The 25,364-nt window shown below is 43.1% G+C and overlaps 1 protein-coding gene across 1 annotated transcript in view; it reads right to left on the bottom strand.

Annotated features, from left to right (window-relative positions):
- Positions 1–25,364, bottom strand: part of PCSK2 (proprotein convertase subtilisin/kexin type 2) — a 254,461-nt gene that overhangs the window by 12,739 nt on the left and 216,358 nt on the right. Inside the window, exons 9-11 of the mRNA XM_007960726.3 lie at positions 15,647–15,862; positions 13,148–13,248; positions 3,964–4,191 (exon numbers count right to left, since the gene is read on the bottom strand). Of these exons, the coding sequence (XP_007958917.1) occupies positions 3,964–4,191; positions 13,148–13,248; positions 15,647–15,862 (545 nt within the window). The remainder of the gene's footprint in view (positions 1–3,963; positions 4,192–13,147; positions 13,249–15,646; positions 15,863–25,364) is intronic.

Here is a 25,364-nt window from a genome sequence, read left to right as displayed (position 1 = left end):
TTTAACAAGGGAAACAGTTGTCAATGCCCATTTCATGTTGACTTAGGGTAAAGTTAGTTATGATGAGTAGGGCTTAGCCTTGAATCCCTCATTTGGACAGTGGTTTCCAGTCTCATCTATGTTCATTCCCAAAAGACATCGTAGACCTTGGCATTGTAGACCAGTGACAGGGCCTCTGGAATGCCAGTGATGGGGTTTGGGAGACGGGAGCACCCACTAGGTGGGTGTTTCAGAATCCCCAGGGGAATGTTTACTGGAACTCCCTCCCCGACCCAAGCCTCACCTTCTCCAGGGGGAGTCACTGAGATACCTGACAGCCCACTGTGAGGGGTGGAAGTGACTGGCCTCAGATCCCAATTTGCCTGCTTAGTAGCTGGATGACATTTGGCATGCCCTTGACCTTTCCCAGCCTCCTCTCATCAGTAATGGCACTGTGAGCTCACAGCGGGGCTGCTCTCACATACGGCCTGACGTAGGACCTGTGTGCACAGTTGCTGATTAAGGTCAAGGTTATGTAGTGAAAAGAGCCTGGGGTTTGGATTTAGATGGGCTTCACTTCAAGTCCTGCTCTGCCCTTTGTGACTCTGAGCACATTTTTTATTTTTTATTCCTTTCTGGATCTCAGCTTCCTTGTGTATAAAAAGTAATAATGATAGGACACGCCTCCTGGGCTTACAAGGATTAAATGCAATAATGTAAATGGACCTAGCATATACCACATCTAGTCGGTGCTTCTCCCTGACACACAGCATGGGACCAGTTTGTTGTTAAGGCTGCAAAATATTCACCCCCACGCCCACCTCGACTGTGTGAGTGTAAGGCACACCCTCAACAATAGGGTGGCTATGAAGCTTATGTGTATGAAAGCACATAGCATGCAGTCGGCACTCCATAAAAGCGACTTCCAGTCTTCACTTACACTTACAGCCTCTGTGGCCTTGACCGTGTCAATCAACTTGTTTAGAGCTCAGAGAGACCTGTCTTGCCGAGAGGAGGGATGCGGGAGTGAATAGAAATGATGGGTGGACACAGCAGCTTTGGAAAATGGTGAGGAACTGTGCAGAGTAGCTATTTTTATTATAGGACATTTATAACATCACTTGGGACTTGGGCAGCTCTGTGTTTTTAGATTATTATAGGGCTTGGGCTGAAGCTTTATTTTTTCCATGTGGTGCTGATTAGAGTGAGGCCTTCTAAAATCATGGACTGTTTCATGGAAAAAAGTACTCAGCCTGGCAGTAATCCACTTGGTGCACTTTCTAGGGGCTCAGTGAGTAAACAATGAGGATGCTCACTCATGGAAAGATGCTTGTCCATGGGAGGATGCTGGCCCACGTGAGGATGCTGACCTATGGTGGGCTGCCCGTCTATGGCAGGACGCTGGCCCACGAGAGGATGCTGACCTATGGTGGGCTGCCCGTCTATGGCAGGATGCTGGCCCACGGGAGGATGCTGACCTATGGTGGGCTGCCCGTCTATGGCAGGACGCTGGCCCACGGGAGGATGGGCATCCCAGGGCACATGCTTGTCCATTGGAGGATATTTTAGGCTGAGAGGATACATGATTTGGAATTTGCATAAAAATCAGACAAGTATTTCACCAAAAATTCTAGGAGATTGCTATCATTTTTTATTCTACAGATGTGAGCTAGGAGTGTTCATATCTAGTCATGGATGAGAAGGAGAGGCAACGTTACATTTATTAAGTGCCTACTGTGTGCCTGCTATAGACTTGTGTGTTACTCAAGTCTCCCAGCAGCCTGAGGAGGAAAGACATTAGCTCCATTTTACTTGTGAAGAAACAGAAAAAAATCTCTTATTTTGGGGCCCATTGGGATAGAATTCAGGGGTCTAATAATTTCAATGGAAAAAACCCCACGTCTTAATTTTCACTAGCTTATAACAGAAATTTTTCTTCTCTTTCGATTATGAATGCAGGCCACAAAGCAGAGTGGCATCGGACTTTGTCATCAAAGAGCTGGCAGATTTTCATGTCCCACCATAGCAACGGCAATGGATCTTGCAGCAGCAGTTAGTCATCACTGCTGCTCTGAAATTGTTGTGGCCATTAGACTTGCCACTAGAGCTTTTTACTTAATGTGCTGACAAGGGGACATATATTTCAGCATGAATTTGTTTTCTAAAACATTTTTGTAATTGGTTTCAACATAATTGGTTTCCTTTGCAATCCTGTATATTTTATCTAATGAATTTGCAAAACATTAGACTGAGATGGAGCCCATAGACGTCACCATGCTGTCAAAGGGAGATCAGGGCACAAAGGTTGAGAATTGCTAAAGCAGAGGGTTAGAAAGGTCAAAAGTCTTGTCTAAGTTGGTGAAGTCAAGATCAGAATTTAGGTCTGAGTAACTGAGTAGAAGAGATGCAGGGAGTCTAGGACCAATGAAGAGTGGCTAGAAGGATAAAGTCTGAGAGGGGTTGGACTCTGGCCAAGCTTGATGATGCTCAGAAATACAGCCCTGGTAGGGAATGAATTTTACCACCATTTAAATGACGTAAGCCATGGAGGTGTATTCTCAAGATAGAATGAGAATGAATGAGCTATGACTACACACAGTGACCTGGATGAATCTCACAAGCCTCATGCTGAGAAAAAGAAACTGGACACAGTCCAGTCTGAGAACTGGTGAAACGTATCTACAGAGAAAGGAATAAAAACAAAGGGTATCTGTGGAGCGTGTGGACGAACTGGAAGCGGGCATGAAGAATCTTCCTGGGTTGATGGAATGCCTCATCTCTTGATTCAGTGGTAGTTACCAGGGTGTATACATTTATCAACACTCAAATGACACACTTAAGTTCTGTGTATTTCATGATATGTAAATAATACCTCAGTGATAATAATACAAATTACTATCTCCATTTTACTAGTGCATCAAGGAGGACAGAGAGAAATTAAGAAGTATCCTTACTGACCAATCCCCTTGCCAAGGTGGGGCAGTTGGAAGGGAAGTGGGTGCAGTTGACCAACGCTGTGGTTTCTGTGTGGGGAACCCCTCACACAAATCCTTCCAAGTGGCAATCCATCTCACTCATAGGAAAATCAAGTCCTTAGATTGTCCCACAAGTAGAATGTTAAAAAAATTGTGTTATAGTCATACAATGGAACACTCTTCAGCAATGATAAAAAGCTATAAGTACACATTAAACATGATTGGATCTCACGAACATAACTCCAAGCAAAATAATCTGGTTTGTAAAACAGGACATAGTGTATGAGTCTAGTAAGTATGGAACAGGAAAATAAGCTATGGAGTTAGAAGTAAGAATATGGCTACGCTGGCGTGGGGATGATAATGGCAGTTGTCATGGGGGCAGGCCTTTGGGGATGCTAGTCATGTTCTCCTTATTGAACTGGGTAATGCTTATAGTGGTTGATTTGTGCCCTTAGAAATAATTGCATACACCACTGAAACACTTAAGACTCAAAACCAAAAACAAGGGTTCTCTGTTCTATGTAAATGGTGCCCCCTGGATTTGTGCAAACCTGCAGCTCTGCTTGGAAGCTGGTTGTCCCTGAGTCAAATCCAGGCTGAGAATTGTGGCTCACACCTGTAATCCCAGTACTTTGGGAGGCCAAGGCAGAAGGATCGCTTGAGCCCAGGAGTTTGAGACCAGCTTAGACAACATAGTGAGGCTTTGTTTCTACAAAAAATAAAAAAAAATTAGCCGGGTGTGGTGGTGCACACCTGTGGTCCTAGCTACCCGGAAGTCTGAGGCAGGAGGATTATTGAGACCAGGAGCTCAAGGCTGCAGTGAGCTATGATCATGCCACTGCACTCCAGCCTGGATGACAAAGTGAGACCTTGTCTCAAAAAAACAAACAAACAAAAAATCCAGTTGACCCAAACATGAAGACGGAATGTCATATTATGCCAATGCCATGGAGCCATCTCAGGGGCACTTTACACATGCAGCAGATGGACCACTACCCGCACTTACTCAGGGTCCTGCACGGAGCCTCCCACACAGTGGAATCTCTCGGGCACGGTTTTCCAGTCTTTAGCCATTTTCACCATGGCGCCTGCATCAAGGACCCCGTAGCCAAAGAGGTGATTAAATTCCAGGCCGACCCCATTGCGCCGCCACTGATGAACCTCGTCGTGAAGCTGGTTCCGTTTGGAGGTGAGCACAGTCAGATGCTGCATGTCCCGCCAGGTCAGACCCAGGCTGGATACAGGAAGCAGAGAGCGAGAGGGCAAGGGCAAGAGGCAGGGTGAGAGAGAGAGAGAGAAGCACAATGATTAACAGAAATATCACCCAGGACGCAGACCTTTCGTAAGATTTTGGAATCTCTGTGAACTCAAATTCAAGGGAGGGTGTCCATGCACTATTCAGAACCATTATATATGTCAATTAAAGAAATCTTGCTTTTCTTACTTAAATAAATTGATTTCAAAAGTCTATTCTAACACACACACTGGAATGGCTAAAATGAAAAAGACTGACAATGTTAAGTGTTGAAGAAGATGTGGAGCAACTGGAACACATGTACTTTGTTGGTGAGTGTGCAAGTTATTTCCAAACTGGAAAATTGTTTGGCTGTATCTTCTAAAGTTAAGCTTAAGCTATGGCCTGGAAATTATATTCCTAGGCATATACCTGACCAAATGTGTACATATTAACCAGACCTGTGTACTAGAATGCTCCTAGCCCCAAACTGTGAAACCCCCACATGCCATCCAAAAAATAATGAGCAAACTAATTGAAGTGTAACTTACAGAATGTGGGGTACTATAAGGCAGTGAGAATGAATGAACTCTAGGTACTCTGAATAATACGGAAAAATCTCACAAATACCATGTGGGCCTAAAGAAGCCAGGCATAAAAGAGAACATAAAGTATGATTCCATTATTAGTCATTAGTCATTAGAATGACTAATCTATGCTGTTGGAGGTCATATTAGTAGTCAGTCTTGTGGGGCAGTGACTGGAAGGGGATACGGGGAGCTTCTGGGTGCTGGTCATGCTGTTTCTTCATCTGGGAACTGGTACCTGGGTGTGTTCCATTTTTGAAAATGAGGGTACCAGTTCTTCAAGAGTGGAGAAATAATATTCAGCATATTTATATCCTTAGTGTCCAGGATGGTCCTTGGCACATTGTTTGTTCAGTGAATAAACTAGTCTTCTTGTAAACGTTATTGTTTTTGGAAATTAGTGTCTGTTACTACTTATTGTCTCTATTTTTCAAATTGCAAGTCATGATTTGTTTTTGGGCCAGGTTATCGCACAGGTTATCTATCTGGACTGCACATGAAAATTTTCTTCTAGGGACATTGAAAGTCTCACTGCTAGGGCCTCATCCCAGACCAAGTAAATCAGAATCTCTGGGAGTGAGACCCAGGCATTGGAAATTGTTAACACTTCTCAGACCATTCCAACAGACAGTCAATGTTGAGAACCAGTGATTTAGTGGTTGGTGTCATCATTTTAAAAAATGAATGGAGCAGAATAAAAAAGGATAGAAGTGTGCACTGCACATAATACAGGAAGCTATTTTTTCATGAAATAGTTGGAGGGTAGGTGTGTGTGTGTGCTGACCTGCAGTGCAAAGTTTATTACTCACTGAGGGTTCTGGTCAAAAAGTTGGCAAAACCTTGCACTACAGTTCTCTTCAGAAGTCAAACAATTCAAAGGACTGGGAGCAACATCACTTATTTGATAAAATTTCAACATATGCAGAGTTCATTGGTTGGAAGATCTGAATCAGAATCAAGAGTTCAAATGATCCATGTGCTCTTGAATGCAGACCTTCCTCTATTAAGAAGCAAGTTCCACACTTGGACACAGGGCGGGGAACATCACACACCGGGGCCTATTGTGGGGTTGGGGGAGGGGGAGGGATAGCATTAGGAGAAATACTTCATGTAAATGACGAGTTAATGGGCACAGCAAACCAATATGGTACGTGTATACCTATGTAACAAAACTGCACATTATGCACATGTACCCTAGAACTTAAAGTACAATAAAAAAAAAAAAAGAAAAGAAAAAAAAAAGAAGCAAGTTGCAAGGAAGGTCAATGCTTATTTGAGGGGATTCAGAACATGTCTTGGACATATGGTCCCTGAGGACCTGAGAAAATGGTGTAAAAGTTTCTTAAGTCGATTATGGCTAAAAACTTGAGTGTTTTGCTGCAAGGGGATTCTGAGTTTATTAATCTCAGAAGTGTTGACAAATGAGGATCTAAATGACCCGAGGGCTGGCTAGCAGGTTTCTTATTTCTCATCTTTGCCATGAAAATGCGCTGTTCTTCTGATGCCTGGAGAAAGGCTCCCTTAAATGTTTCTCTGCAGATTTATTCTCATGGGCTGCATTTTAGAAAGAAAGAGAGAGAGAGAGAGACAGAGAAATAATATTTTGGAACAGAGAACTTTTCACTTTTGAGATAAATCAGAGCATAGTCCACTCTCCAGTGTAATTGAGTCTGTGACACTGTTTGACCTGCTATTTGCATATGTCTGAAGTGTAAAACCAGGTTCCTTCTAGTATCCCTTCTGGACAATTTAGGAATTGACAGAATATAGTATTCTGTAAAATAGGTATTTCATCAACTTGCTTTAAGTTTTAATTGTACCATAGCAGCCCAAGAATTACAGGTGATAGTTATTAAATAATTAAAAAATAAATTTATGGAGTATCTGCAATATACAGGTCACTGTTTTGGAGACTATAGGAGAAGAAATGTGACATGTTATTCCCTGTTCTCAAATGTTTTATATAATAGTTGGGAAAATAAGATGCAGATATATGAGAAGGTACTGTGCAATGAAGTGATTTTATGGATGTCTGTTGAGTGTCTACCACATCCAGGCATCATGCTAACTCTGGGCATGTTGGATGAACGTCCCTGTCTCCAAAAGCTGATAGTCCCTAGGGACAGAGGGATAACTCAGTATTGAAAATGTGAGGGCTGTCATGATAGGGGGAGCTCAGGATGCTGAGGGAGCCATCAGTGGAGCCCCTGTGTTATCCTAGTCAGGAGTCCTCACTGTGATCCTCAATCCCCCTGTGTCAGGACCATGAGTGACATAAGTGAATTTGCAGTTCTCCTGAATCAGCATCTTGGAGGTTGTGGGCCTGAGAATTTGCTTTTAACCCAAATGATTCTTCTGTACAGTGATGTTTGAGAACATTGGTAGTCTGGGACAGTGGTTCTCAACCTTGTCTGCACATTGGAATCATCTGGGGATGGTAAAAAAAAATGATGTCCAGGCTCAGAGGTTTTGATTCCATGGATTCCTCCAAACATTTAGTATTTTCAATATGCAACAAACCTCGTTCAGGGGAGAGCTTCCTAACTTCCTGGAGAGCACCGGTGGGGGCGGGGGTGCTGGTGAAAAATACAGCTTTTCAGGGGTTACCCTGGAGATTCTGAGTCTACGGCTCTGCAGTGGTCTTAGGGTATCTGTGTTTTTAACAAGCACTCCGGGATTCTGATCATCAGGAAATTTGAGAAACGGGTCCAGGGGTCAGCAAGGATCTCTTAGGAAGTGGCTGACTAGGAGACTGACTTTTTGTTTAATGTTTAATTTTTACTTTCTGTGGATACACAGTAGGTGTCTATATTTATGGGGCACATGAGATGTTTGGATACAGGCATGTAATGCATAATCATCACATCAGGGTAAATGGGGTATCCATCACCTCAAGCATTTATCCTTTGTAGGAACCTGACTTCTAACAGGAAGGATTGTTTTTCTTGTGTGCAAGGCTGTTCCCTCACCATTCTCTTTCAGAGCACAGTATTTCTATTTACAGTATCAAGCTCCCCTGAACCCAGTTCACATTTTCCTCCTCATGATCAAGGCAGCAAAGGGAATTTAAAGTCAGCCCACGCATCTTTAGAGAAATTGAAAATGGAAATGTTTTAAAGCTGATGCTGTAGTCTTAAGGTTGGAGGAATCACTTCTACTAACATCTGGTAAATTCTAAAATACAACAGGAGAATTCTAATCTCTTTACTTGTTGGATCTGATCTTTATCTGAACAATGTAAACTGTGTGACCTGGAGCAAGCTGTTTCACTTCTCTGGGTCTCGTTCTCTTCATCCATAAGAGATGTTTGGAGTCATAAAAGATCCATTTATTTTCTTTCATTTTAAAAATTCTGAGTTTATCCTCTAAATTTTGGTAGGATTAAAACATAATTTCAAAGGTTGGATTATTTCCAGTCTGAGAAAAATAATGCATTTATGAGTCAAGCTGGCATTTTCTCCATAGCCTTTGTTTGCTCACCTCCTATGAACGTGAGAGAAAATTCAGTTTTCATGACTCCCTGGAGTAGTGGTGGTGTGGAAAATCTCATCTCAAAGGAAGTGAAATCTGATTTTGTGCATAATGTTTGAGGAAGAGCTAACTCATTTACTGCAGCCCATTGCCATGGCAGAATGAGTGGTGAGTCCCACAGGCAAGACGGTGGTGGGGCCTTTTCTGTGTTCCATAGAGAGCCCGGTGGAACACAGGCATCCTAAAGCTTAAAGCCAACTGTGTGAACTTGGATAAGTTACTTTAACAATTCAAGCTCTAGCCTTGACATCTTTAAAATGGGCATAAGGCCTTATAGGTTTGTTGCAGGATGTAAATGTAAATTATATATATAAAGTACCTAGCACAGTGGTGGACACTGAATAAAAAGACTTTATTGTTATTAATAATAACATATATTGCATATATCAGAAGTTAAAGCAAGTTAGGTTACTATTTCCTAAGTATTGACTACAATATTTAAAAGTATGTAAATGAATGTTCTTCAGCTTTAAGACATATTCAACCTTAAAAATCACCAGACATCCAATTAAAATATAAACTTTCCTAAAAAAAAAATTTCAGAAGCAGAGCTAAAATATTCCAGGAAGTCATTTGAACCATACTGATGATCTAACTTGCTACATTTTGTAGATAAGACAATAGAGATCCAGAGAAGATGAGTGATTGTCCACTTAGATGTCAGAAGACATTAGCAGTTGTCTTTCCCTCCATATCTATCTTTTCTCCTTCCTTATTAAGAAAACTTCAATTTTATTCAGAACAGCACTGCATTCAGCTATAAAACTACATTTCCCAGCCTCCCCTGAAGTGTGGGGTTGGTCATGTGACAGCTCTAGCCAGTGAGAAATAAGCAGAAGCCACTGGGTGGGGCTCCTTGGAAAAGCCCTTCAACATGGCTGACTCAGCTGGTTTCTTTCTTTTTTCTTTTTTCTTTTCTTTTCTTATTGTATTTTCTTTTTCTTTTCTTTTCTTTCTTTTTTTTCTTTCATTTTTTCTTTCTTTTTCTTTCTTTCATCTCTTTTTTTCTTTTTCTCTTTCTCTCTCTTCTCTCTCTCTCTCTTTTATATATTTTTAATTTTTTTTTGCCCTTTGTGCTTCTCCTTTTCCTGCCTGAAATGCAAACATGATGGCTGGAGTTCCAGCACATCTAGAGAACATGAAAGTGGCAAAGCAAAGGAGCAGAAAGCTAGAAAGAGCTGGATTTCTTGATTCACAATGGTACCCCAGTACCCTAAACCAGCCCTGGGTTCCTTATCTTTGTATTTTCTTTCACATGACAGAAAAATAAACCCTTGTGTCTGTTATTAGTTGGATATTATTATTTGGATTTGCTGTTTCATGCAGAAACATTAAGTCTTGACTGAATAGCAACACCTAATCAGAGGCAGAAGCCAGTTACCCACACTCTGCACCCAGAGTCACAGATTCACAGAGCTATTGCCTTATTGGTCATCCTCACACCCTAGTCTACAGATCAGGGACAGGCTGGCAGCTTAAGTATTCCTGGGGAACAGGCATTGAAAAGTCAGGTTCCTGGGCCACCCATCCCTAGGGATTTGTATTCAGTGAGGCTTGGATGAGACTTGGGAATGTATTTTTTAAAAAACTTTCCACAGTGTGCTCCATTTCACTAGCTATGAGGGAAATGCAAATTAAAACTACAATGTGACTCCACTGCACATCCATAAGAATGCTGAAATGTAGAAGACTAATAATACCACATTTTGGCAAGGATGTGGAGCAACTGTAATTCTCATATACTGCTCAAGGTAGGGTCAATGGGTACACCCAATTCAGGAAACTATTTGGTGGTATCTACTAGAATTGCACATATGTATATTAATGACTCAACGTTTTGACTTCCTAGTAGACACTCAACAGAAATGCATCTGTATGTTCACCAAAAGACATATACAAGAATGTTCCTAACAATATCACTCACAGTAGCCCCAAATGGAAACAATCCAAATATTCATTTATACAATGGAGTGATATTCAACAATGAGAATGAACGATCTGTAACTATATACAGCAACATCTCTTGCTCTGCTGAGCAACAGGGCACATAAATAGTCTGTTTCTTGATTTAGGTGCTGGCTATGTGGGTCTGTTCATTTTGTTAAAATGTCATGGAGCCACACCTAATGAATTTCTTTGTATATACTACACTAACTAAAGAGTTTACATTAAAAATCCATCCCCTGGAAAGTCACTTTTGGAATCATTGTTCCAGTCCAGCATGTGGACCACTTTACTCCAGGTGATTTTCTGGAGTCAAAAATTCATCTCCTTATGACATCTGCCCCTCGAGCCTAGCTCACCTTCTAGAACCACAGAGAAAGCACCAGGTCATATGAGAGAAACCTAAATATTCAAAGGTGGCAGTCATCCCTCACTAAAATTCTTTGAAAAATCTCTGATATTGGTGACACTGGGAGATGGGAGCAATATTTCCTGTGACTCAAGTAGGCATTTTCAAGCATTGGGCAGAAAAGTATATTATGATATTAAACTACAAAGTGACAACTGGTTAGGAGAGAGAGGTGGTTTTCTTTTTCTCCCCTGCAGTCGTGATGGGGGAAGTGTTATTCTCTCTCTTTCAAGGTCCTGATGGACATACATTTAGATAATTTGTTGTTATGCATGAGGACTTCCTGTAGCCTTATCTCAAGATGAGAGAAAGGGATGAGCTGTGGGACTGCTCTGTGGAGGCCCTTTTCCTTATCCCTCTGGGCTGTCGCTTGGGGTATCTCATCCTGACCAATGGTTTTCACTTTTGGCTACTGGAGCCGCTTTGCCTGAAGCTAGAGATGCCTTGGAGTTTACTTCTCCAAGGTAGCTCTTAGCCGATGACTGACTCATATAAGAATATGACAGTCCAGCTTCCTTGCCTGGAGGTAGAACAAACTCTGAGGCCTAATTTACACTCGGGATTAGACTGAGGCCAGAACTTTTGAAGTTGAACCTTTGCTTGGATTTTTCCCCATCCTAACTTCCTTCCCCTACTCCTTTACTGTCTTTCCTGGGATCCCTTCCTTAATAAATCACTTGCACCAAAATCTCATCTCAGGGTCTGCTTCCAACTGCAGAAAGTTGGTATTTTGAAGAATTTTAGGACGACTCCAGTCATGGACTTACCCACAAGCTGCCAGGTGTTATACTTTTTTCCTCTTTATGCCAGCAGAGAACATTAAGTTCATGATCATTGCTTCAAAACAAAGCATGCCTAAATGGTGACTGCATTCTTTTCTGTAGGATATCTAGATATATGTGCTGAAAGAATGGTGACTAATCAAGGCAGAGCCATGAATCTCTAGGAGTCCAGCAGCCACACCCCTCCACTCTGATTTATTTAGGTATTCCATTTGTATGCCTATGGATCTAGGCATAGGCATAGGATTTTGTTTGTCAAAAATCCCAGAAGACTGTGAGTCAAGTCTTGACCTCTGAGGTTGAAAGGGCAACCAGAAACCCTTCTTGCTTTTGGAGCACTCCTGCTCCCTGGCCCTGCGCAGCTCAGCTACAGGCAGTAGGCTCTGCTAACTGTCTCCTTGCAGATGAAGTGAGCAAGGCCAACTCAGGCTCCAGGGCCCACTGAGGCCCTGAGATGAACAGTTTTACCTTCAGGAAATGTACATTGGATGTGAGTAAATTTGGGTTTCTGTGCTTCATAGGGCAGAGGTCTCTGTGCCTAATAGTTGAGCTTTGACCAGTGTCTTGGCATCACAAATTTTCTACCTGACTTTTGTTAGAAGAATCAAGGTTTAGACTTGTCCAAAGAGAGGAGTCACTCTCAATTTGGGGTCTTATCTGCAAAGGGAGGATAATTATGCCTTTTCTTGTGAAGGTAGAAGGTTGAACTAGGTAATCTTTTGAAGCCCCTTTCTATTCTAGGAACCAACTCCTGCCTCCTTTGCAAATCAAAAATTGCACTGCATATGTGGAGAGAGACAAGCAGCGCTGCCTAGAGATTGATGCTGGGAGCTCCGGTTGCCTAGCAACTCTACTCTCCTTCCCCAGGAGCCTGAATCCAACTTCTCAGAAGTTGCTGGGAACTGCATTCTCTGACAATTCCCTACACAGCCAGCACTTACACTCACACTACGTGTGTGGTGTCTGAAGCCCGTGTGTTCCTTCTGTGAACATAAGGCCAGCCTCAGGTATCACTAAAAGAATGCAGAGTAGCAGGTGGGGCAGGTACCTCCACTGCTACTCAAATCCCAAGTGTGTCCAGCAGTAGCATTATGTGGCCTTTCCATAGGATGGTAAGGACATAGGAGATGGTCTCCTCTTACCTTTAGCTTGGAAGGTTTCCCAAGAAAGTCCATACCTTGGTCTACACTGCGTGAATTTGCGTATCTTGTTTCAGTGTTAAAAAGTGAATCCACCTCACCAATTAACAAATCTTGAGTGGGACTACCTTGTTTGCCACATGTTCTGAAACACCAGCTTGGCAATTTGATTTTTCTTCAAGTAGCTGATTGTGAATATCACTGGAGTAGAAGAACCCAGGGATGCAGAGAGGATAGAGGGGCAAATCTGGTGAAGAAAGAAATATCTCTGTGCCCTCACTGGGTATCTGAATAAGTTGCTGATATGTGCTGCTGGGTGTTGTGTGCTCCCGGGAATGTGGTTTTATGGTGGGTGTGTGTGTATGTGTGTGTGTGTATATGCACACACACATGTGCAGGTGGGCACATGGACCACTTAGAAATGCACAGCAGAGTTCGTTGGCCCTGACTATTCATAGCCTCTCATGTCCACTTTTGCCTCCATGGACACCTGGCATGTGGGCAGAGAGACATGTATTAGTCCACCCTGCAGAGCTGGCCCTGGACCCAGAGCTATGAACATACTTAGCCTCCAGAGCCAGTGCAAACACGCCAGCTGCCTCGGGGGCAGCTGCAGATGTCCCAGAATGCCTCAGAGTGCAGTTGCCGTACAAATCTGTGGTTGCCTGGAAGGGAAGATAATGCGTAATGAGTGAATAAATCACACTATTTTGAACCCCCGCACAGTGTGGAGCAGGGGATTATCTACTCCTTTTATTTATTTATTTATTGAGACAGACTCACTCTGTTGCCCAGGCTGGAGTGCAGTGGCGTGATTTCTGCTCACAGCAACCTCTGCCTCTCAGGTTCAAGTGATTCTCCTGCCTCAGTCTTCCAAATAGCTGGGATTACAGGCACGTGCCACCACGCCCGGCTAATTTTTGTATTTTCAGTAGAGACGGGGTTTCGCCATGTTGGCCAAGCTGGTCTCGAACTCCTGACCTCAGGTGATCCACCTGCCTTGGCCTTCCAAAGTACTGGGATTACAGGCATGAGCCACTGCACCCAGCTTACTCCTTTTATTTAAACTATGCTTTGTTCCCAAGAAGATTAAGAGGAAACTAAGGATAAGCTTAGCATCCATATGCGTCTCTTTTGCCCTAGGTTTTATCTGAGCTTCCTAGTAGCCCATGTAAAAGGGGACACATAGTCTGTTATAGTTACGGTGTCCACAAGATAAATGAGTTGTTCAAAGAAGCATATCTGTGGCTATTCCAGAGACTAGAGAGAGATTTATTTCCTGAAACCTAAAAAGAAACACTATGAAGTGGGAAGTGATGTCAATACCCCCACCCTAGTTTTGTTGCATCAGGACTGGCCCTTGGAAAGGCCAAAGGCCATGTCATTAGCATTTCTTTTTCCTTCATGGGGGAAAGAGGGGCATTCCCAAAGAGGAAGAATCAGCATGCTCAGCTAAAGTCTACCTGGAAGGGCAGGCTGTTAAAAAATGTTTCTCTACATCTAAAATTCACGGAGAGATTCTGAGACGTGTTGAGTCAAGACAACCCAATATGTGGGTATCACCTCCACAACTCTTATTTAGAGGGGAGACTGGTGAATAGATTTTTAAAGGACTTTCACAAAGTGAAAAACCTCATTTTCAATGTTTGTGAGAGCCAGGGTGTTCATTAAAATCATGTATAAATGACAGGAATTCTTCCTCTGTCTGTAGGATCCTCAAGAGAGCCTATTATTTTGAGGAAGAAATTACCAGGGAGGTTTAAGGGCATCTATTGAGCAAAATTATAGTACTTAGAGGAAACACAAGGCCTTTAGCCAGCCCAAGTAGAAAAAGTCATAAATATGGGTTGAGGACGAAGTTACACCACTGAGAGGCCTTTGGGGTAGGCAGTGGAGCTTCCAGGCATGAGAGTGAAGTGTCACCTCACCTGTCCCTGTCTGCGCTGCCCTCCTCCCTTAATGTCCATACAGCTTATAGGACAAGAGGGGTCAAAGTCCCCTTCTGTTTGGGAGGAGCTGGCACATTCTTCATCCTCCCCAAGACCAACGGGGAATGCAGGAGGGCTCGTGGGAAGGACAGGATTTTAAGGTCTGCATCCCTTCCAGGTAAAGGGCTTCTCCTGGCTCACACAGGGGCATGACCATCTTGCCAAGTCGGGATCCCAAGTGGGAGTATGGGATTGAAACACTGGATGGTACTAATGATTTTGTCCTGAGCTCCTGTCTTCCTCTCTCAAGAAGCCTCAGTGGAGATGGGTGCAGCCAGTCAGGATATAACTCATGCATGACTACTGAACCACCTACTAAATCTTGGTTTGGAGGTGTGAGAAAAGGCTGATCTGTGAGCAAAGTCTCCAGAGAGGAAAAGATTCAAAAAGGTTTATCATGCTTTACACATGATGTATATCCCAGGGGCTTGGAAAATTCACCATTATATCTAGTTGCCAAGAAAGGAAGATTTTTTTTTTCTTTGCTCAGAAAAGAGTGACAATCTAAATCTATGATTATTAGTCTTTTTTTTTTTTTTCCTAAAAATCATGGTTCCATTTTAAAATATGATGAAAATCACAAGTCTTTCCCTGAACAAATAACAGATGCATGTGCAATTTTAGGGGGTTTATGGATCCAGAAAAGTCCATCCATGAATGTTGTTTTTAAAATTACTATAAATACACAGATGGGTTCTTGTTTCAGACAAGGTTACAGTGTGATGCTTTGGTTCTTACAATGAGTTAGTTATTCTTGTAAGTGATGGAATGGGGCAACAGATTGGTAAACCAGACTTCATCATTACCTGTAAGCCAAAAACAATAAACAAGAAAATCTATGGAAAATGATCTGGAAAGGAGTCCTCACTGATCATGCTCCTAGCTTGCAGATGGGAGGTCTGTGCCTTATTAGAAAGCAGGGCTGGGCATAGAGAAAAGGGGTCTTCCCCGCAGAGCCTTAGTTCAGGCTCTGAGGGAGGGGACAGAAGGGGAGCACGTCAGTGTCCCAGCATCCTACTGTAACACAGAGGTGCAGTGGCCCTAAGGAAACAAGGACAGAAGGGGACGCGCTCACCACACCGGCCTCGGGGTTCCTTTTCCTCCCGTTGCTGAAGGTGGAAGCCAGGGTAGAAGAGCAGCTCTCGTCGTACAGGGCGGTCCTGCCGTCGTTGATGGCTGAGTTGATGGAGATGGTCCACATGCTGGAGGCGTAGCCGTCGCAGTTGCAGTCATCATAGCTGCCGCCGTCCCCGGAGGCCCACACGTAGATGCTGCCTTTGCCGCCGCGGCCCTGGGGGGAGCAGGGGAGATGCTGCTGCTACCCTACAGCCTGGGCTGCAAGGGGGCAGGGGAGGTCTCCAGCCCAGGGACTGGGCTTCTTCAGCAGCTGAACCTAAAGACTGGGTGCACTTTTTAAACTGGGTTGGACACCATATCTTTCTGGCAGGGCATCGTGGGAAACTTTTTTTTCCAGGAAGAACTCAATCTAAAAAGTCAACTGAATTTACAATTTAAGCTGGGGATAATGAGGTAAGAAAAGTGGGAAGAACTGCCTTAAAATTTACAAATAAACTGCTTTTTAAAAAAGCTATAAAGGTGATACATGCTCATGATGAAAAGTTTAACTGTATGGAAAGGAAAAAAAAAACTCTCTAGAGGTAATTATTATCTCATTCTTACATCTCCTTATGTATCAGACATTTTTCAGTGAAATGCAAGTATATGGACACATATTTTTTCTTAGCTACATAAGCTATACAAAACATTTTTTTTCTTTCTTTTTTTTTTTGAGACAGAGTCTCGCTCTTTCGCCCAGGCGGGACTGCAATGGCGCTATCTCAGCTCACTTCAAGCTCTGCCTCCCGGGTTCACACCATTTTCCTGCCTCAACCTCCCCAGTAGCTGGGACTACAGGTGCCCACCACCACGCCCGGCTAATTTTTTGTATTTTTAGTATACAGGAGGTTTCACCGTGTTAGCCAGGATGGGTCTCGATCTCCTGACCTGGTGATCTACCAGCCTCGGCCTCCCAAAGTGCTGGGATTACAGGCGTGAACCACCGCGCCCGGCCCACAAAACATTTATAGAAGATATATACCTTTTATTTTAAATAGCTATATATCAATATATAAATTTAAATATGATATGTAGACATTATAAATATAAAGCATACATTTACTCCACAATATACAAAATTCTTACATATGTGCGTGTGTGCATATGTATATACTTTTTCTATTTTATTCAGTTGGATACTAGAATCGTTTTAAACACATAATATATGACATTTTACTTGTGCAAGGGAACTCCAAATGTAGGAGGAAAGTCTAATATGATCAAGTAAAACACACAGTGAATAAAACCTTAAACACACAGTAGAATGCACAATAATTATTGCCACATGCTGATTAGTTTAAATGGCAAGCTTTGCATAAATCCCTACAGTTAGCATGGCTCTTCTCCTCAAACCATGTTCTTAGAGGTTCTTAAAAATCCTTTTCATTTCCTTGTCTTCTGAGTATTCTCCTCTCTACCTAAACAACCCAGGATTGGGCCATTTGCTTCTTGCTTCCCACTTTCTTACCCCAAGGCAATGGGGATTGGGGCTGCTTAGTTTTCACCTGTGGGCTGGGAGGGTGGATAGGCGTGCAGCCATACAGTGTGGGAGGCAAGGGGTGGGTGCAACCTCCAGCCACTCCACAGCCTGGCCCAGGGTGGCTTGGTTACCCTCTAGAGGGAGAAGACAAAAGAGACTGTCAGGGAAAGTCTCTCGCTGTGTGGTCACCAGGTGTCCATGGTCCTTATGCTTGAAACTGACACAGAATCAGTGGTTTAAGTGTGGAGAAGCCAGAAGGAAGAGAGATGATTGGATTACCTCCAAGCACTCTCTGCCCCCTGACAATCAGACATGACATTTTCAATTGCTTCTAACAGGACTGAGAATTAATTAGCCTGTGATCGATTGAATCGACAAATGAACAAATATTTATTCAACCACTAGCTGGGAACTATTCTCAGCATCTTGGTAAATCTATGCTAGAAAACTCCAACCAAAACAAGGAACTGCTCTCAGAAACCAGGACCGCAAGGGACATAGATCATCCCTACAGTTGGTGCGGAAGATCACACTCTCAAACAGACTCAGATTTGGGCTCAGTATCAAGAAATAGCAAAAGTGCGGCTGGGCACGGTGGCTCATGCCTGTAATCTCAGCACTTTGGGAGGCCAAGGCAGGCGAATCACCTGAGGTTGGGAGTTCGAGACCAGCCTGGCCAACATGGTGAAACCATGTCTCTATCAAAAATACAAAAATTAACTGGGCGTGGTGATGCGCATCTGTAATCCCAGCTACTCGGGAGGTGCAGTGAGCCAGGATTGCACCACTGCACTCCAGCCTGGGCAACACAGTGAGACCCCCATCTCAACAAAAAAAAGCAAAGTGCAACTGATGTGAGTCATAATAAATGAGTGAGTGAGGTTAACCATCTGTAGAACTTTCTCCTGAATCAGTCCACATGTAGATGTAACATCTCACATCTCACTGCTAGTGAGATGAAGCAACCTTTGCTAAAATGAAGGAAATTGATGCTAAACATTCTCTTCTTGGTGTGGGGAGTGTGGTAGATTGATTGTGACCCTAATTATTCATGATTCCCTGTATTTATGCCCTGTGCACTATGCCTTTGCAGCCCCATCCATCAAGAGGAGGGGTCTATTTCCTATCCCTAGAATCCAAGCTGGCTTTATGTCTTGCTTTGGCCAATAGAATGTGGTGGAAAGTGATTCTATGTCAGTTCCAAGTTTCAGTCCCAAGAACTCCTGTGTTCTCTGATCTCTCCCAGAACTCCATTGCACCATGAAGATAAGCCTAGGTTAGTCTCCTGATTGATAAGAGACAAGTATTCCAGTAAAATTCACTGTCCCTGCTGCCAGCTGCCAGACACAGGAAGGAGACCATCCTCTATCAGCCAGTCTCTACCTCTCTCTCCTGAGGTTTGCCCAGCCTGGTCCAGATCAGCAGAACAACCCAGCTGACCTGTAGACCGAAGAGCAAAATTAAATGATTGTTATTTTAAGCTACTGAGTTTTGGGGCAGTTTGTTATGCAGCCAGCTCACTGATACACAGAGAGCAACTGTCAACCTGTTTCTGAACAGTAAACAGCAAATGTTAATTTTGTTTTAAACCGTCAGATTTGCCCACAAGAATACTTTGTTTTCTAGGAATACTAAACTTTGTTTTCCTTAAGCTAGATTGGACACATGAAGCAACAATAATTGTGTCCTTGCTTCTAGTGATTGGGTTTTAGCACCAAAGAGTCCCTGGCTTCTGGGGAAGATGAGCCAGTGAGGAAAAAAACCCCTAGTTCTGGGGGTAGAAATGAGTGGGGAAGGGACCTCCATAAGAGGACCGAGAGCTGGTGATGGGATGGGGCTGTTGCTGGCATGCCACCCTACTTTGGTTTGAACTTATATGTCCCCCCCAAATTCATATATTAGAACCTAAGACCCAACGTGATAGTCTTAAGAGGTAGGATCTTTAGGAGGTAATTAAGTCATGAGAGTTCAGTCCTCATGAATAGGATTACTGCCCTTATAAAAGGGCTCCAGGGAAATAGCCAGGCCCCTTTTGGCCCTTCCACCGTGGGAAGACCCAGCATTTGTCCCCTCTACGGGACATAGCAACAAGGCACCATCTTGGAAGCAGAGAGCGAGCCTTCGCAAGACACTGAACCTGCCAGTGCCTAGATCTTGGGCTTCTGCTTAAGGCTTGATCCATTTCTGCCTCTCAGCTTCACCTGAACAGGAGCTGGGCAGAAATCGAGACAGAATAACTATGGCTCACATCTAAACCATAACCCGTTAGAGGAAGAAGTGCAGAAAACGAAGGGTGACTATCACAGCAAGCATTTCTATAGCACTTACTGCATGCCAGGGACTTTGTTAAGTACTTTATATATTATCCTATTCAGTCCCCACAGCCACCCTACAGGCAGCACTATTTACACTGGCCACACAAAGGATAAAACACTTAGGAAGAAATTCAATAAATCTAAGAAAAAAAAAGCTAAGGAAGCACTAAATAAGGCTTTGAAACTCTCTGAACTCTACAGAAGGAGGGACGAAGACGAAGATTTGATCCCATGGAAAGATATTGGCCATGTTCTTGAATAGAAAGACAGGATTACAGAGATGTCAATTTTCCCTATGTTAATATATAAATGTGCCAGGCACGGTGGCTCACGCCTGTAATACCAGCACTTTGGGAGGCCGAGGTGGGCGGATCACCTGAAGTCGGGAGTTCGAGACCAGCCTGACCAACATGGAGAAACCTCGTCTCTATTAAAAATACAAAATTAGCTGAGTGTGGTGGTGCATGCCTGTAATCCCAGCTACTTGGGAGGCTGAATCAGAATTGCTTGAACCCAGGAAGCAGAGGTTACGGTGAGCTGAGATTGCACCATTGCACTGCAGCCTGGGCAACAAGAGTAAAACTCAGTCTCAAAAAAAAAAAAAAAAAAAGTATATGTATATATGTGTGTGTATATATATGTGTGTGTGTGTGTGTAACTTTATCCCAATAAATACACAATGTATCAATTGAGATTCAGCCAGGCAAATATTGCCACACTTGGCAGGTCAACAGAGGGAATTTTATGCAGGGAATAGGTGTTAAAGGAAAGCCTAAAACCCAAAAGGGACATGGGAAGTCACCCATGGATTAGAGGGTGACTCTGGAGCTGGAGGACAAAGGGAGGCCATTACCCAAGAGCCAGCACTGTGGGCGGGGCTGTCTGCTGGGGGGCAGAGTCTCAGCGCTAATCCTGCAGCTCATGCTCAGTGAGTGGAATGGCCGTCAGCTGCCTGAGGCAAGTAGGCCAGCCTGGTGGCTCATGCCTGTAATCCCAGTGCTCTGGGAAGTGGAGGCTTGAGGCAGGAGGAGCGCTTGAGGCCGAGTTTGAGACCAGCCTGGCCAAAGTAGCGAGAGCCCCACTCACCCCCCTCTGTACAAAATAAAAAATTAGCTTGGCATGGCGGGGCACGCCTGTAGTTCTGGCTACTCGGGAGCCCAGGAGTTTGAGGAGTTGGAGTCTGCACTGAGCTATAATCACACCACTGCACTCCAGCCTGGATGACAGGGGAAAAAAAAAAAAATGGCAAGTGCATTTAGGTGAAATTAAATGAGTGGTGCAACTCCACTTTGAATTCTGCCAGTCTTTTGAAGTTTAGTGAGATTATAGTGTTTCTCAAAAGTTTTTGCCAAATGGAAACTTTTCACCTAGGCACTATGGAGTGTACTTAACCACCCTGGTTCTCAAGCAGTGTGGACTTTTGCTTCAGGGTGGAGTGATAGAGACAATTTTGGTGGTCACAACCATGTGTGTTTTACTAACATCTAATGGATAAAGGCCAGGGAGACTACTAAACTTATACGCAAAGGACAACCTCCTCACCACCGACAAAACAGTATTTTGCCCAGAATGTCCACATGCTCAGGCTGAGAAATCCTGCTGACCCAATGGTAAAGGGCAGTGAGTTGGAACTTGCTGGGCATGGCCTTAAGTAGCCTCTCACAAGCCCGAAACTTCTGAAACGTTCAAGCAAGTTTTTAATTTTGCTCATAATATAAAAATAATGTTGTAAATTGCTTACCGTCAGCTAAGGTGACATTCCAGCTAGAGACTGGTGCAGTGGCTTGCTGTGTCCCCAGTGCATCGCCTACGTTCGAGGAGGTGGAAATCCCACTTTGAGAAACTTGTGGCTAAAGTGAGTCAGTCCCTCCACCCTAACCAATGGGTAGGGACCCGGGTTAATGACCAGAACAGGCCCTGGTCCGGGGTTGGTATGGGTTTAGGGTGCAGACCCCTGGTGAGGCAAGCCTGGGAGAGCTTATCTTTTTGTAAACAACTATAGTAATTGTTATTTTCCAGTCACCTTGATTTCTTAATACAACATTAACACACCTTGGAAAAAGTTATTGTATTTTTTACTATGAAAATAATATTTATTGTAGAATAATTGGAATGTAGAAGATGAAGGAAATAAAAATCCTTTATAATCTTACATGAATAGATAATCACTGGTGATATTTTGTGGATTCCTGTCAATTTTACATATAAATGCAAAGTATAAGAACGGGCTTGAAAGTGAAACTGGGATAATAAAAATAGAAGGACTTTCTTGGCCTGCTTAAAATGCATTTCTCACAATTTATATAATTAACATTTTTATGTGATTAAATGCTTGTCTACACCATAATTTTTTGTTAGTTTTATGAAACAGCCATTCTGCAATTTATTTACACCTCTTCTTGAATGTACATGGAAGGTTGTCTCTAGTTTTTAAAAAAGTACTTTATGTTTAAAATGAACATAATCTTATATATGTCTTTGTATGTTTATTTTCTTAGGCAGTGTTTCTAAAAGAGGAAATTTTGGGAGAAAAAAATGAATGATGATTCTTGGTTCATCTGCCGTATTATTGCTCTTGATAAAGTTTGTTAACAGTTTATATGTTTACCTGCAGTGCATGAGAACTCTACATTCAGCTCATATGGGCCATAATTTAGAATTGTCATTTCTTAAAAATAGTTTTGCCAATTTGGTGGGTAAAAATAGTACCTCATTGTTTTGAGTTATGTATTTTTTTCACTAAAGTTGAATTTATCTTTTTGTGTTTTTCCTGCTCATTTGTATTCTTGCTTTATTATTTAGCAAAGCCCCAAGTCCCAAAAGATAATATCCTTTGCCTATTTTTTTTTCTTTCATAGAATTTTTTTTTTTTTTTGAGACAGAGTATAGCTCTGTCCCAGGCTGGACTGCAATAGTGTGATCTCGACTCATTGCAGCCTTTGTCTCCCGGCTTCAAGATATTCTCCTGCCTCAGCCTCCCGAGTAGCTGGGATTGCAGGCATGTAGCACTGTGCCCGGCTAATTTTTATTTTTATTTTTATTTTTAGTAGAGACGATGGAGTTTCACCATGTTGGCCAGGCTGGTCCTGAACTCCTGACCTCAAGTGATCTGCCCACCTTGGCCTCCCAAAGTGCTGGGATTACAGGCATGAGACACCTCACCTGGCCTCATAGTATTCTTTTTACTGGTTTGTAAGAGTTCTTCCTGTATTAAGAAACTGAGCTAGATTTTTATTATCTACATGCATATATATTTACTCAGTTTTTCCTTTTCCTTTTATGTGTTGGATTTAGACTTGCAGACATTTTTCCATTATATTACTTTAATCTGTTATTAAAATATGAATTTTAAAATAAACACATTTTAAATTGCACATGAAACAATGTATTGATTTATGAATATTGCCTTTCTGCACTCGTAGTTCATGAAAAATTTTATTCAAACTATTCATGAACATCTTTGACCTTGGCACGTTTGTCCTCACTAGGTCAACTGGTTACCTCTTAAGCTACCTGTTTTGGTTAGGTACAGTTTGGTTAGGCACATTGTGGTAGTCATTGCTGCTGCTTACTAAATATTGCAAAGTGTCCATGGTCTGAGCCCATGACCAGGCCTCTTTGCGGTTGGGTGAGGTCTTATAAACCATTTTAATCAATCGGTTGTGAGTGGGAGTGATGGAGACAGTATCCTTTCTAGTTTGGAACTTTTACTCGTCAGTTCCAGACTCTGTAGAGACCCTGTGGGTTCTGTCGTAGTTCAGTGGGAGTAGGGTATCAGGTTCTCTGGAAGAGCCAAGCTAAGGACGGTGCAGTCGCCCTGGCCTCTGATTTAAATCCTCACCTCGATTCAGTATTTGATGGCACCTGTGGTCATCTTTAATTGTTGTCTGGTTTTCGTGTAACCACCTTGGAGGTCAGAATCCTGTGTTACTCTGTTTCACTGCTCAAAGGATCCAGCCATTGTAGTGATGAATCTTTCTGATTTCAGAGGTGCTGCTGAGTTTACTTTCACATCAACTTCTAACCCCGGGTGAATTTCTCACTGGGCCCAGGTGGGCCAACAGGTAGCACCAAAGGGTGGGTGACCAACTGTCTTGGCTTGCCCAGGATTGAGGGGTTTCCTGAGATGTGGGACTTTTCAATGTGAAAAACAGGGAAGTCCCCGGCAAAACGAGACGGCTGGTCACAAGGATCACCCGAAACCCACCAGACTTTTCTCGTCGTTCTCTTTATCCCAGAAATGAAAGGAGGGACGGTAACGGCACCAGCTGTTTCCAAGGCTGAGCTGCAGATTCCACGCTGCAGCAGTTCTGCTCAGTTGCGACCTTCATCTGGCTGCAGAGCATAAATCTGGGCTCGCGGAGTATTTGTGAGAGCTCCTTGGCAGGAGGCATTCATCGTCTGCCAGAGGCCCTGGCACTCCCTGCAACGGTGTATGACCCACGGCTCTGATTAAATTTCAGCAGGCGGCACTGTGGCCTCCCCTGGCCCATGCCTGATTAATCACTGTCTCCCCAGGCAACTCTCTGTTCCCTGCTTTCCTGGATGGTGGTTTTCTTGTAAGTGGTCCCCGTGCATACATTCCAACTGGAAGAAGACCTGCGATCTGTACTTTGCCCTTTGCAGCCCCTTAGGGAGTAAACAATCAATGCGCTGTCTCATCTGTACCTCAGATAATTTCTGTAGCCTTGTTTTTAAATATTCCTAAAATATCCCCTCCAGTAGCAACTCCAAAGAGTAACTAAGAAGAAGTTGGGATGTAGTCATCAGAGCCAGTAAAAGGTGTGCCAGGGTTGCTCTGGGTGGCTGTATTTCCTCAAGGTTGTGGAAAGAAGTTCATGAATCAGTTGTCACTTTTAAGACCTTCCAGCGTCACCTGAATTCCCCTTCTGGTTGTCAGAGCAAAATAAGATGCTGTGTCCTATAATGCCTGGTTTTTGTAACTCCCTCTTTGCAAGGGCTACATCCTTTTCCTGAACAGTAAACACATCACCTTGCTAGTGCTTTATCTATCCAGAGAATGATGACTCTGTCTCAGGTTAGGTTTTGCTTAAGCTGCACTTTGGGAGTTGTGTGTGAGCCCGTATGCCTTGGACTTTAGAGTTCCCTGTGCCTGGGAGTTTCTAAATGTCAACATATGCATCTTTTTGTCTAAGGGCTTCCAAGAGGCTGAAGGCTGCTTTGTGCATCTGTCCTTAGGCTGAAAGCACTGGGGCATTTACAACCTTTTGAGAACAAACCTCATCAATGGGTTTTATTCCAGCTCCTTTCCCACAGGGTGGGATACCTTTGGGGTGTGTTCTCAAGTTTTAGTGTGGTTTTCTGAAGTTTCTCAGTGGCATTAAGCTCCAGTTGCCGACAGTGATGACTGGCAGGATAACATACCCTTAACTGGTCCTGTCTCTTTCCTGCCACACCTCCCATTCATCACTGGTATTCTCTTTACCTCCCCAGTAAACTACTTGATCCCAAATCTTGCCTCAGGATCTGCTTCTAGGAGATCTAAAACTAAGACAGAAGTTGATTATTGAACCCTCTCATAATATAGGCACCTCTGTCACCCTCTTCCCATATACAATGTGAAAAATGCTTTAACTGTAAACCCAACACATAGACTACAAAGCTAAAGATTAAAATAAGCAAAAGAAAAAAAGGATTTCCTTCTTGCCCACTCCTCACTGCTTCTCTCAAGTATTAATTAAGCAAATGTAGGAAGTGCAAACTTCAAATCCCTAAGGAGCCAGGTAGGTGATGTTTGTGTGAAGCAGGTATCAGATAACTGGGAATAGTGGGATCTATGGCAAACAGTGTGTGCCCCGATAAAAGTCTCTTATCCATCTCCTCTTTATTCTCTTCCTTTAAATCATTACTATGTTGGTCAA

The sequence above is a fragment of the Chlorocebus sabaeus genome, chromosome 2, assembly GCF_047675955.1.
Source record: "Chlorocebus sabaeus isolate Y175 chromosome 2, mChlSab1.0.hap1, whole genome shotgun sequence".
Taxonomy (NCBI): domain Eukaryota; kingdom Metazoa; phylum Chordata; class Mammalia; order Primates; family Cercopithecidae; genus Chlorocebus; species Chlorocebus sabaeus.
The sequence above is the reverse complement of the archived record's forward strand: the minus strand, read 5'-3'. Positions and strand labels throughout refer to the sequence as shown.